This window comes from Manihot esculenta, chromosome 1 (assembly GCF_001659605.2).
Source record: "Manihot esculenta cultivar AM560-2 chromosome 1, M.esculenta_v8, whole genome shotgun sequence".
Classification (NCBI taxonomy): Eukaryota; Viridiplantae; Streptophyta; class Magnoliopsida; order Malpighiales; family Euphorbiaceae; genus Manihot; species Manihot esculenta.
Window position 1 is genome coordinate 33,225,551 of NC_035161.2, and position 11,337 is coordinate 33,236,887.

The window sequence follows — 11,337 nt, forward strand, 5'->3', positions numbered from 1 at the left end:
AGGCGGCCAATCCATGCATCCATAGGCAGGTTCGGCGGCTGAAACTACCTTCGGCGGCCGAACCTGAGTTCATCAAAACTCAGCCTCTCGTGCATACCAACCTCCAAAACCTTACCCAACCCCCAAACAAGCACCCAACTTTTTAAAAACATGCATAAACCCTTAACCATGCACAAAGGAGCTTAAACAAGTTTAAACTCCAACAAAGAACATCATAAAGCATGCATCAATAGCTTATGACCCACATAAGCCAAAACCATCAAAACTACTCAAAACCTCACTTGCTCTCTCCCAATCATGCTTACACTCTCCCACATGCATAAAGGAGCATAAACTAACATAAACTCCTCAAGCAAACATCACATATCATACATTGGGCCTAAAACCCACATAAACCTAAACATGCATATCTACCCATACTCAACCATCAAAACATCTTTAAACTTACTTAAAACTTCATTAAAACACAAGGAAAGCAAGGATCTACACTTACCTCTTGAAGATCGAGGGGTGGTGTGATCCCTAGCTCGGAGGTGTGGAGGATCCAAGCTCCAAAAGCCTCCAAGCTCCCAAAATTCCTATTTAAGCTTCAAAACTTCAAAACAAGGGTAGAACTCATGAAAACTTGAGGGATGGGTAGAGAAAGTATGAAAACGACCAAAGGAGGGCATAAACTCACCTGAGCTCGAGAATGGGGAGAAAACTCACCCATTTCCGATCTGAGGGCTCTTTATAGGTGGCCTGGTCAACAACCTTCGGCAGCCTAACGTGCCCCCTAAACTCATGCATGTTCGGCGGCCGAACTTAAGGTTCAGCGGCCGAACCTTGGTTAGTTCAAACAAAGCTTTCGGAGGCCAAAAGCGCTCCCGAAACCTTCCCATGTTCGGCGCCCGAACTTCACTTTCGGCGGCCGAACCTGGCAAATACCTCCTTGGTCTTTTCTTTTCAAAACTCTATTCTTTTTCCATTTAAAACCATAAAATCATGTGAAAACATTTTAGAAACACATTTTACCCCTCTAGAAGACTCTGGCATCTTCAGAAGTTTCAGATTCCAACGGAGATTCCACCGGAAGGTAGGGATTCCGATGCCGGAATCTAGCCGGGTATTACATGTGTCCAGAGCCGAAGTACTCGTAGCAGTCCAGGACAAAGATTTTGTGTAATGGCCCAAACCCATGAAAGCAAAGGCAAGCAGGAGGAACCCAGATAAATACTGTCAATACCACATAACACACGACCATGACACAAACAACTGCTACCAGTTAATAAATGAGATAGAATGGCTGATCAAGAGAGGCCATCTTCGAAATTTTATGGAAAAGCTAGAGGGCCAAAGGCAACAACAAGGTGCGGCTGGGGAAAGGCCTAGGAGACAGATTGGAGCACCAATCAACGATGGCTCCAATGGAACAATCAACATGATTGTAGGGGAGTCTGGAGACCGTATGAATAGGAGAGGGAAGAAGAGAAGTAGAAATGAAAGTGAAAATGGCATAGAGGTGATACAAGTCGTTGAGCACTCTCCAATAACTATCTCCTTTTTCCCAGAGGATGCGCAGGGAGTGCAGATGCCCCACGATGATGCCTTGGTCATCGAAGCAGTCATCCATATTTTCAGGGTTTGTAAGGTGCTAGTGGATGACAACAGCAAGGTGAATCTATTATCCTACTGGGTCTTCCAGCAGATGAAAATACCTAAGGAGTAGCTCGTCATAGACCAAGCCCCGGTCAAAGGGATAGGGAGAACCCTGATAGCCTTGGAAGAAAAAGTAAAGGTAGCCCTCACTCTAGGGGAGCCACCCCTGTCACAGACTCACTACGCAGTATTCCTAGAGGTGAAGTTACCTCTAAGTTACAACGTCATCCTGGGAAGACCAATGCTGTATGATTTTGAAGCAGTGACCAACATTCGATATTTGACCATGAAGTTACCAATAGAGGCAAGGGTTGGAATCGTCGAGGGAAGGCAGGAGGAAGCTAGAGCCATATACCTGGCCACAAAAGAGGAATAATGCACCCAGCTAGAAGAGATAAACGCTGAAGTTATGGAGATCAGAGATGAAAGGAAGGAGGTCAAGACCGAACCATGGACAAGTTGGAGACCTTCCCATTATCCGGAGAAGAAAGCGACAAGGTCTTCAACATCAATTCGAGCCTAGAAGAAAGCCAAAAAGAAGCTGCAATGGCTTTAATTTGGGGGCATGCCTTAAGCTTTGCTTGGAAGCCCTTGGATATGCTGGGGATCGATTCTGAGGTAATGACTCATAAACTGAACGTTCTCCCTGACGCCAAACCAGTGAAGTAGAAGAAAGGAGTCTTCAGGAAGGAGAAACAACAGATCACGAGGGAAGAAGTGGACAAATTAGAAGAGGCCAGGTTTATTAGGAAAGTAATGTACCCACAGTGGTTAGCTAACCTTATGTTAGTAAAAAAGGCCAATAGAAAATATAGGATTCATATAGATTTCACCGACTTATATCAGGTCTGCCCAAAAGATTGTTATTCCCTCTAGATATTAGTAAAATAGTTGACTCTACGCCCAATTTTGATTACTTATCGTCTTTCGATGCTATGTCAGGGTACTATCAAATCCCTATGGACAGGTCAGATGAAGAGAAGACTTTTGTAATTGAAGATGGGACATATTGCTATAAGACTATGCTTTTTGGGTTGAAAAACGCCGGGGCAACATACCAATGATTGATAAACAAAATCTTTAAAAACCAAATAGGGAGAAATGTAGACGTGTACGTCGATGACATGGTAGTTAAAAGTTGAACTTTCCAGCAATATCTGACTGACCTATAAGAAGTCTTCCAAGTACTGCAACAATACAAAATCAGGTTGAATCCAACAAAATGTAATGACCCGAAAATCGGACCGCTACCGGCGCTAGGATCCAGATCGACTTAAGGTCGCCGGGACCCGTAGCAAGCCTGCTATACGCTCTGAGTACCTGTAAAATCCCATACATGATCCTACATTTTCTGTAAAAACATAAAACTTTGCTCTGTACCAGGGCTTAACCTATGCATGCACTATCTCTGTACTACAGAACCCCTTTCCTAGAGCTCTCATCATTGCTCTAGACGGGTTAAAAACTGTTAGTATGTTAAGCCTGGGTTTTTCATACTCATAAAAACACATTTACATAAACAAACCATGTATACAAAAAGGGATTTACAAAACATATGGGTCAAGCACACGACTAAACTCTATACAATATTACATGTCCACACTATGCTATTACACATCTCTTTACTCTTTCTGTACTCTGCTGAACTCCCCATGAACTCTGAATCTGCAAGACTGGAAATGTGCTTTCTTCATCAAAGAAAAAAAAAATTTTGGGCTACATGGTCAGTGAGAAAGGCATAGAGAACCTAGAAAAGGCAGAAGTCATATTGAATATGCTTGAGCTGACCTGCGTAAGGGATGTACAGAGGCTTATAGGAAGAGTAGTAATACTTAACAGATTCATGTTTAGGTCTGCAAAGAGATGCCTACCCTTCTTCAAGAAGTTTAAAAAAGTCCTGAATGTTGAATGGTCAGAGGATTGCCAAGAGGTCTTTGAGAGCCTTAAGGTATATCTTAGCTCCCCACATGTGCTTAGCAGTCCCTTGGTGGGGAAAAAACTATTGATCTACTTGGCTGCATCAGAACAGGCAGTTAGTGTAGTGCTTGTAAGGGAAGTGACAAGGATTCAGAAGCTGGTCTTCTATGTCAGCAAAGTACTCAAGGACGCTGAGGTGCAAGAGGCGTAATAGAGGATAAAGAGGAAGGAGTAAAGGAGGCCTAATTCTGAAGATAGTGGTGTCAGAATAGTCGTAAGAAAAGTAGTGGGAGAAAGAGGAATGAGTAATAGAGGATACTAGACCCATTACATTGGGAATCTAATAGAAGCCATGAGAGGAGTAAGACATACCTTGGATTGGAAAATCAAGGATTATAGATAAGAGAAAGAACAAGATAGTAGAAACAGTGCAAGAGGCAGAGCAACAAGTGAAAATAAGAGCGTAAGTTTGAAATGAGTAAAGGCAAAAAAGAGACATTTTGACAGAACTCTCCTAGAACCGCACGGTAATAATTGAGATCTCAAAATTTACCCTCTCATAAATTATGGAATAATTAATGAGCAGGTTAAATGATACTTGATGACGATCGGGTCCTTGATGTCTCGGCCATGGCTGAGTCCGCGCTAGGAAGGTCGGGCCTTAATTCTATTAAGGCCCAATGCATGGGCCTACTCCATATACAAACCCTGAACTTGTCTTAACGAGCCAGATTGAGCGTGGTCCTACACACGGGGGACTAACCTCGAATATCCGTTAGTCTCGTGGGACAACAAACTCTGTGACATCCGGGATCATGTCCAAATAGTATCGAGGGACAACAAACTCTATGATACCCAGAATCATGTTCAAATAGTATTAAATGAAATTAAATGGCCGCTTGACGATAAAAAAAACGTAATACGTGACTATAACAGAAGAGTATGAGCATCAAATAGTGATTATAAGTCATATTTTACTATTTCATAATTTTTATTTACACTATCTTTTCATATAGATTAAAAATAATAATTATTTTAATTAAAAATAATTTTTTATTAATTTTCTAATTATATTCATCTTTAATATAAAAGAAAAAATTAAATTTTATTAAAATAATAAAATTATTATTAATAACTTTTTATTTAAATTAAATATTAGATCAAAATACTCCATTCTAAATTCAAAAGAACGAGTCTAAAATTTCAACTCGTTGATCACATCTTTATCGGATTAAAATTCAGGAAACCCCTCTGTATTATGAGATCGCAGTTCGCTATCCATGGCACTTCCGTCAATATAAAATTATAATCTTATATATTTTTTAATTTCGCCAAGTAATAATCATTGCCCAAGTCAATTCTTTCTTGATAGGGTTGGCCTTAATAGAAAATATCTCATCAAATTAGCCTCTGCAATTAACTTTATCTTATGTGAGGGCATATAATGTTTAATTTTTAAAATGATTTAAATGTTAATTTTAAAAAAATAATTAATAAAATTATGTTAAAATAAAATAATACTATAATAATTAATTTGTATATTTTTTATTTGAGATATCTAAATTAATTTAGATGCTAAGCCGGAAAATGGATAATATTTCCAAACATGTAAATTTGAGAGTGGAGAAAAATTATGGATATATTTTCAAATTAATATATAGGGACCGATGCTATTTAAATTACAATCAAATTAGTTTTAGAATCTTTTATTTTTTAGAATCATAATCCAATTTATTTTAAACTATAAATTATAAAAATCCATGAGCAGGGAAAAAAGAAAGGGATATGGGCATGCAGTGAGAAGCACAAAGGTCACAACCTCATAAACAGTCGCTGGTTCTCTTTGTCCCTTTCATCAACTGCCTCTCTCTCCCTCTCCTCTGCTTGCTTCCGTTGTTATAGGGATTCAAAGCATGACCAGCTCCTCCGCCGCAACCCGCAAGGTTTTTCCAATTTTCTTTACTTTTTAATCAGTAACTGAGGCCCTAATCATGTTCAACTTTTGATTTTTGATTTCCTGATTTTTTTTCTTTTTTATTGTCTTTTAGGCACTGAGTAAGATTGCTTGCAATCGCCTTCAGAAAGAACTGGTAGAGTGGCAGGTCAACCCTCCTGCTGGATTCAAACACAAAGCCACCGATAATCTTCAAAGGTTTCCTTCTTCTTAATTAAGGGATTAAATCTTCATTTCTTCTTTTTTTTTTTTTTTTTTTTTTTTAAATTCATCTATTTCAATAGTTTTGTGGTCTCCATTTGGTTCATGAGAAAACCAAGCGAAGGAAACCACACACAATGAAAAAGGAGGATTTTTTTGGCAGCCAAATGGAGCATTACTGATGTTATATACGCTTTATTTATTTTGTCCCATCTTAATTCATGCTTAATTTTTCCCCCTTATTATTGTGCTGTGTGGGGGTATTTGGATTTCGAATTGAAGGTGGGTAATTGAAGTAAATGGAGCTCCTGGAACCCTCTACGCTAACGAGACCTACCAACTTCAAGTTGACTTCCCAGAGCACTACCCTATGGAAGCCCCTCAGGTTGCATAATCGCGTTACTGCCTTTATAGATTCCTAATATGATATGTTGCCTTCTGATAACATGGTTTTTTATGGCTGTGTGCTGGGTTAAGCAGGTTATTTTTCTTCATCCGGCTCCCCTGCACCCACATATTTATAGCAACGGCCATATTTGTTTAGGTAATGTGAGGGGTTATAATACTGTCTTTTGTGGTATACAACTTCCATCATATATTACTTGCATAATTTGTTTTTGCTCACTGTATTTGTCCCCAGTATCAATTAACATTGCCCCACTCTTGCTTGGAGGTTTTGCGGCTTTTCCCTGGTCTATTATCAAGCTTTGGCCATATTTGTTTGTTTGTTCCAAATTGATTGTGTACCCCTGATATTTATTCTTTCTGAATTGATTTTGCTTACTTGTCTGCTGAAAGTGATGGTCTTCTCTCTAAGCTTAGCTCCATGATGATCGTTTCTTAGATTTTTTTTTCTGCAACTTATTTATCAAGTTTCTGTCTCCTAAATGTTCAATGCTATTTCTATGTAGATATTTTAGTTTCGTGTTGTCCTAAAATTTTTGTCTGTGTCACAAAATCCCGGACTGTTTCTAGGAGAATGTAGCTGGTAAAGCTAAATTAAATCACAAAGGCTTTGCTATAGGTTCATTCTTGCAATTTGTTTGTTGGAAGAGAATAAGTTTTTCCTATGCACTTAAATGTCAACAAATAATGTCCAATTAATTTCCAGTGTTGCAATCAAATGGCAGAAAATAATTTGTTTCCTCATAAAATATTATCCAGAGATATTATTTTCCATGAAATAAATGACACCTAAACCTTAGATAATGAGACCAGTGAAACCAATATTGTCATTTAATTAGTAGTGTAAACAAGCTCTTTTTAGGTTTACCAGCTACATTTCAGAAAGCAATTTTAGAAAATTGTAGTCTAAACAATTTTTTTCCGGCAACAAAAAGAAGAGGAAAAACCATATTAAAAGAGGGATTAAGGGAAGGTCCATGCAAGTTAAGTTCCTTGCTGGTAGTGACAACCGCCTCTTTGAGCTTGATGATGGGACAACCTGAGCTTCGATGCCCCACATTGGTGATTATTTTATTCTCTTCCTCTGTTTAGTCTTCATGGAGGAGCTCGAGAGGAGCCATGGCAGACTGCTATAATAGTCAACATGCAATCTTGTCTTGAGAGAGATGGAGGATGATAACATAAACTACCCTCTAGCAATATAATTAGGAAATGTATACCCTAAAGAATGATTTACCAATGTGAATGAACACCATAGACTAACATACCTGGGTGTCCATGACCTGGTACCCATTTGGATGTACCGAGGCTCGTATTGAATAGGTTATCCTGATTGTAATGCCATGTGTCAAAGATTCAACACATATAATTGGATAAAGATTCTAGAAACCAAGGTTGATTTTTTTTTTTTTTTTTGCCAAAGGTTGATTGCTCTAGATAGCCATTTGACATACATAATACCAAGACTATTAGAGCATTAAATGGCCACCTTACCGTGATAAATATGCTAGTAAGTCCACAACTAGAGGTCTTGACGCCATCAAATCCAGTTCTTGATGTCCTAATGCTGTGCCCCAATGACGGGGTCCTCTAGACCCCCTGGGATCTCTTAGTTGTTAGAGGAGGAGGCTCTGGACAGCGAGGCTCTAGGGGTTGTGGGTGATGGACAATTTTTGTGATCGGAGTAGTGAAATTATTTGCTCTGTATGATCTGAAGCTGCAAAGGGTCTTGCAGGCTAGAGTGATAGGCCTTGGATTCGTGTGCATGGCTAGCAATGGAGGAAGGGATAGTGGAGGCCAGAGAGAGGTGATAATGGAGAAGAAAAAAAAGGAGGGAAGGAAGAAATGGGGAAGGAGAAATATAAGGTGGTTGCGGAAAGAAGAGATAGTAGGGTTGATTGGATAGGATGTATTTCTATTATGAAATGAATGGTTGGGATTCTTTGTGTGTTTTTTGAGATTTAATCTAAAGGTGTATGACAAAGGCTCACTAAAATGCTTTTTAATATTTCTATTCGATTATTGCTGTTCTTTTTTACACTAAAAATTGAATTGTATTGAATAGACTGAATGGTTGGGATACTTTGTGTGTTTTTTGAGATTTAATCTAAAGGTGTATGACAAAGGCTCACTAAAATGCTTTTTAATATTTCTATTCGATTATTGCTGTTCTTTTTTACACTAAAAATTGAATTGTATTGAATAGACTGAATGGTTGGGATACTTTGTGTGTTTTTTGAGATTTAATCTAAAGGTGTATGACAAAGGCTCACTAAAATGCTTTTTAATATTTCTATTCGATTATTGCTGTTCTTTTTTACTCTAAAAATTGAATTGTATTGAATAGACTGAGTTTTCTAAAGTTCAAAACTGTACCACTTAACCTGATTACCAAACTGAATTCCAAATTAGGGCAGTTTGCTTCTATAATTTTGTTTAAATCAACCAGTTTTCACCACTGCAACTACTTGCTGGCACGTTTGATATTTTTTGGTGTGCAAGTGCAACTGATTTTATCAAGCACACTGATCGTCTTGATCCTGGAAATCACGAGCATTAATTTTATTGCACGATGAGCATGGGTGTTTGACCAATAGACAGTACTCATTGAAGACTTGTGGCAAGCAGGGATGTGCACATGCATTATCTTGTTCCCATTTCAAATAATAAATAAGTGGTTTGTTATGATATTAAAGTTTGAAATGCGTTTTTATCTATGGTTAATTGACTTTGTAATTTGGCTTGCATGATCCATTGTATTATTTTATACCTGTTACTTAAAAATGAAACTGATTTATGGTGTATTACTGAGTGCAGATATATTATATGATTCATGGTCCCCTGCAATGACTGTTAGTTCTGTCTGTATCAGCATTCTGTCAATGCTGTCAAGCTCAACTGTGAAGGTTTGATCTCCTGGTTAATTTGAATTTACATGCTTAGTGACCTCCATTTTCCAGTCAAAATGGAGAACATGCCTTATGTTGCAAGTCTCATTGTCCTTTTGAATGTGAGCATACAATATGTGAGTGTGGGTGTGCAATTTTTTTACTTCTTTTCTTTTTCTGAGCACCCGACACGAGATGGTAAAAATCAGAGGAGATAGGCATCTGGAGTCCTCTCTCTCCCTCTCTTTCTTTATCTCTAATATAATGTTCAAATTCATTTGCTTGCAGCAACGCCCTGAAGACAATGATCGCTATGTAAGGAACTGTAGAAATGGCAGATCTCCGAAGGAGACTAGGTGGTGGTTCCATGATGATAAAGTGTAATATCTGAGGTGTCTTTCTGCACGTTAGTTTAAAGGGGATGCATTCTGAAAATAATTTAATTAGATGCGCTTCTTTTTTCTTTTTTTTTTTTTTTCAATTTTTTGGAAGGACAACAAAAACACATGGGGATGCATTCTGAAAAGAAGATCATTCTGAATGTGCATGGTCTCCTGTAAATGGCAATGCCTGGTGTGTAAAGGAAGAGGAACAATGTCTTTAGTAACAAATGAGGAACAAACTTGGTTCTCTGGTTACTTTACAAGGTAGATCATTGGTGCTTTATAAGACAGCACATGATTGAATCATTTAAATCCTTATGTAGTGATTTTCACACCCTTTTTTTTTTGGGTTTCTAAGTTTAATTTGGCTGCATTTTGGAGACCTTTTTTCAATAACCTGTGATTATAATCCAATACTGATGGGCTATTACTTTACTGTAATTATTGGGTGTCTTCCGCATCAGATTCTGCACCTTATGGCGCTGTGTTTTATGGGTTTCACGGCCATGGTCTTACAAAAGAACACCAGTTTGAATTTGTCAATTGTGGTCATCAGGTTTCTCTTGGGAGAGTATGCAATTTTAGGGCACATTTTCACGGTACCTGGATTTTTAATATTATTAAGCGTTAGCTTTCTCTGCTCAACAAATCAGTGTAAATGAGAAGGGTGTTTTCCGTTGCCTTTATGCTAGCTGGATGTGTCTGCTCTCAATTTTCGCAGTTCCTAATTAACACGCGAGGTATGCTAACGCTTAGAATGACCGAACGGACCGGAGTGTTAACGCAACAAAAAATGCAGGAGTAACTAATGTAATCATGAAAGGGGAGCCCCACCAGAGAAGGGTCTGGAGAAAGAGAAGAGAGAGAAAAGAGCAGTGATAGGGACATCCGTTTGTTTTCGTGTTTTCGGCGGCGGGAGGAAGCTTTGGACTCCGTTTTTTTTCTGTTAGGTGATATATAATTTATTTTGTTTTAAATAGACTTCATTTGATTTTATTTCAGATTGTATTTGTTTGATTCTCATTTAAATTTGTTTTAATCGGCATTGAGGGACCTGCAAATTTCTTTTTTTTTTTTTTTCGGTTGATAGTTTCATTTCTACTTCAAGAGAGAGCTCTTGCATGTTGACAATGATTTCTCGGAACTGCGCTAATGCGTTCGGCGACCATCATTCTCATGAGAGCTCTGTTGCATTGTCTCCCTTTGAGTGGTGCTACGGCAGTTTAAACCTGACCACCATTCCCATGAGAGCGCGACAGCTCTATCGCGTTACCTCCTTTCAAGTGGTTTTGTGGCAGTTTAAACTTTTTTTTCATTTTGATTTTGTCTGGTGGTGGATAGCTTCAGTTTAAACTGAAGATTATTTGGTGGATGTGCTCTATTTTGGATCATGTCTTTGTTAGATTTTTTCCGTCCAAATCTGCTTGTAGATGTTTTTATGAGTATAAAGTATTTTCTTCCTACTATTTTCAACGTTGATGGTCTTCGGTGGTGGCGCGGTCCTCCTCAGCGATTTCAGATGGTGATAGAGATGGACAAAACTGTGTGTGAGCTGAATTTAGATTTGGGCTGGGCTCTGATCGTTGAGTGTTGGGTTGGACAATATAAAATGTTTGGTGCAATGGCCTTTAAATGTAAATGTAAATTTAGTGAAAAAAACTCGAAAAAACCATTCAGTTAATTTTTTAAAATAGAAAGATCAAATAATAATTTTTTTTTTTAAATTTATAGTCCGGATCTTCCTAACGTTCTCAGGCTGACTGCTTGAAAGACTTGAGTTACAAGAATAACAAATATGACAATATATGTTGTGTGCTGATTAAATCCGTTGATTAGACTGTAATTGTGATGGAGTCATGTTGGATAGCTAAGCAGCTGAAGATTCTGATCAAACAATCAAATTGCAAAGTTTGATGTTTGAATTTGATCCCCACGCCCCAAACTGACCAAC

At 38.2% G+C, this 11,337-nt stretch overlaps 1 protein-coding gene across 2 annotated transcripts; it reads left to right on the forward strand.

The window, feature by feature from the left end:
• Positions 1–5,314: 5,314 nt before the first annotated feature.
• LOC110601618 (probable ubiquitin-conjugating enzyme E2 16) lies at positions 5,315–10,447 on the forward strand. 2 transcript variants are annotated; one of them, XR_002485853.2, is made up of 8 exons: positions 5,315–5,498; positions 5,604–5,707; positions 5,993–6,095; positions 6,191–6,254; positions 8,933–9,021; positions 9,292–9,395; positions 9,496–9,650; positions 9,851–10,447. XR_002485853.2 is itself a non-coding variant. In XM_021738826.2 (6 exons), the coding sequence occupies exons 1-6, from the start codon at positions 5,469–5,471 to the stop codon at positions 9,385–9,387; spliced, it is 486 nt and encodes a 161-aa protein (XP_021594518.1). In that variant the 5' UTR covers positions 5,316–5,468; the 3' UTR covers positions 9,388–9,698. The 2 variants fall into 2 exon arrangements, 1 of the variants encoding a protein (XP_021594518.1); XM_021738826.2 differs by lacking the exon at positions 9,851–10,447 and having other exon boundaries at positions 5,316–5,498; positions 9,292–9,698.
• Positions 10,448–11,337: the final 890 nt, after the last annotated feature.

Excerpts from the sequence above, each read along its gene's own strand:
- LOC110601618 (XM_021738826.2), top strand. The coding sequence starts at position 5,469 with ATGACCAGCTCCTCCGCCGCAACCCGCAAG. Across the intron at positions 5,499-5,603 it reads CCTCCGCCGCAACCCGCAAG|GCACTGAGTAAGATTGCTTG; the intron begins GTTTTTCCAATT and ends ATTGTCTTTTAG. Across the intron at positions 9,022-9,291 it reads TGTCAAGCTCAACTGTGAAG|CAACGCCCTGAAGACAATGA; the intron begins GTTTGATCTCCT and ends ATTTGCTTGCAG.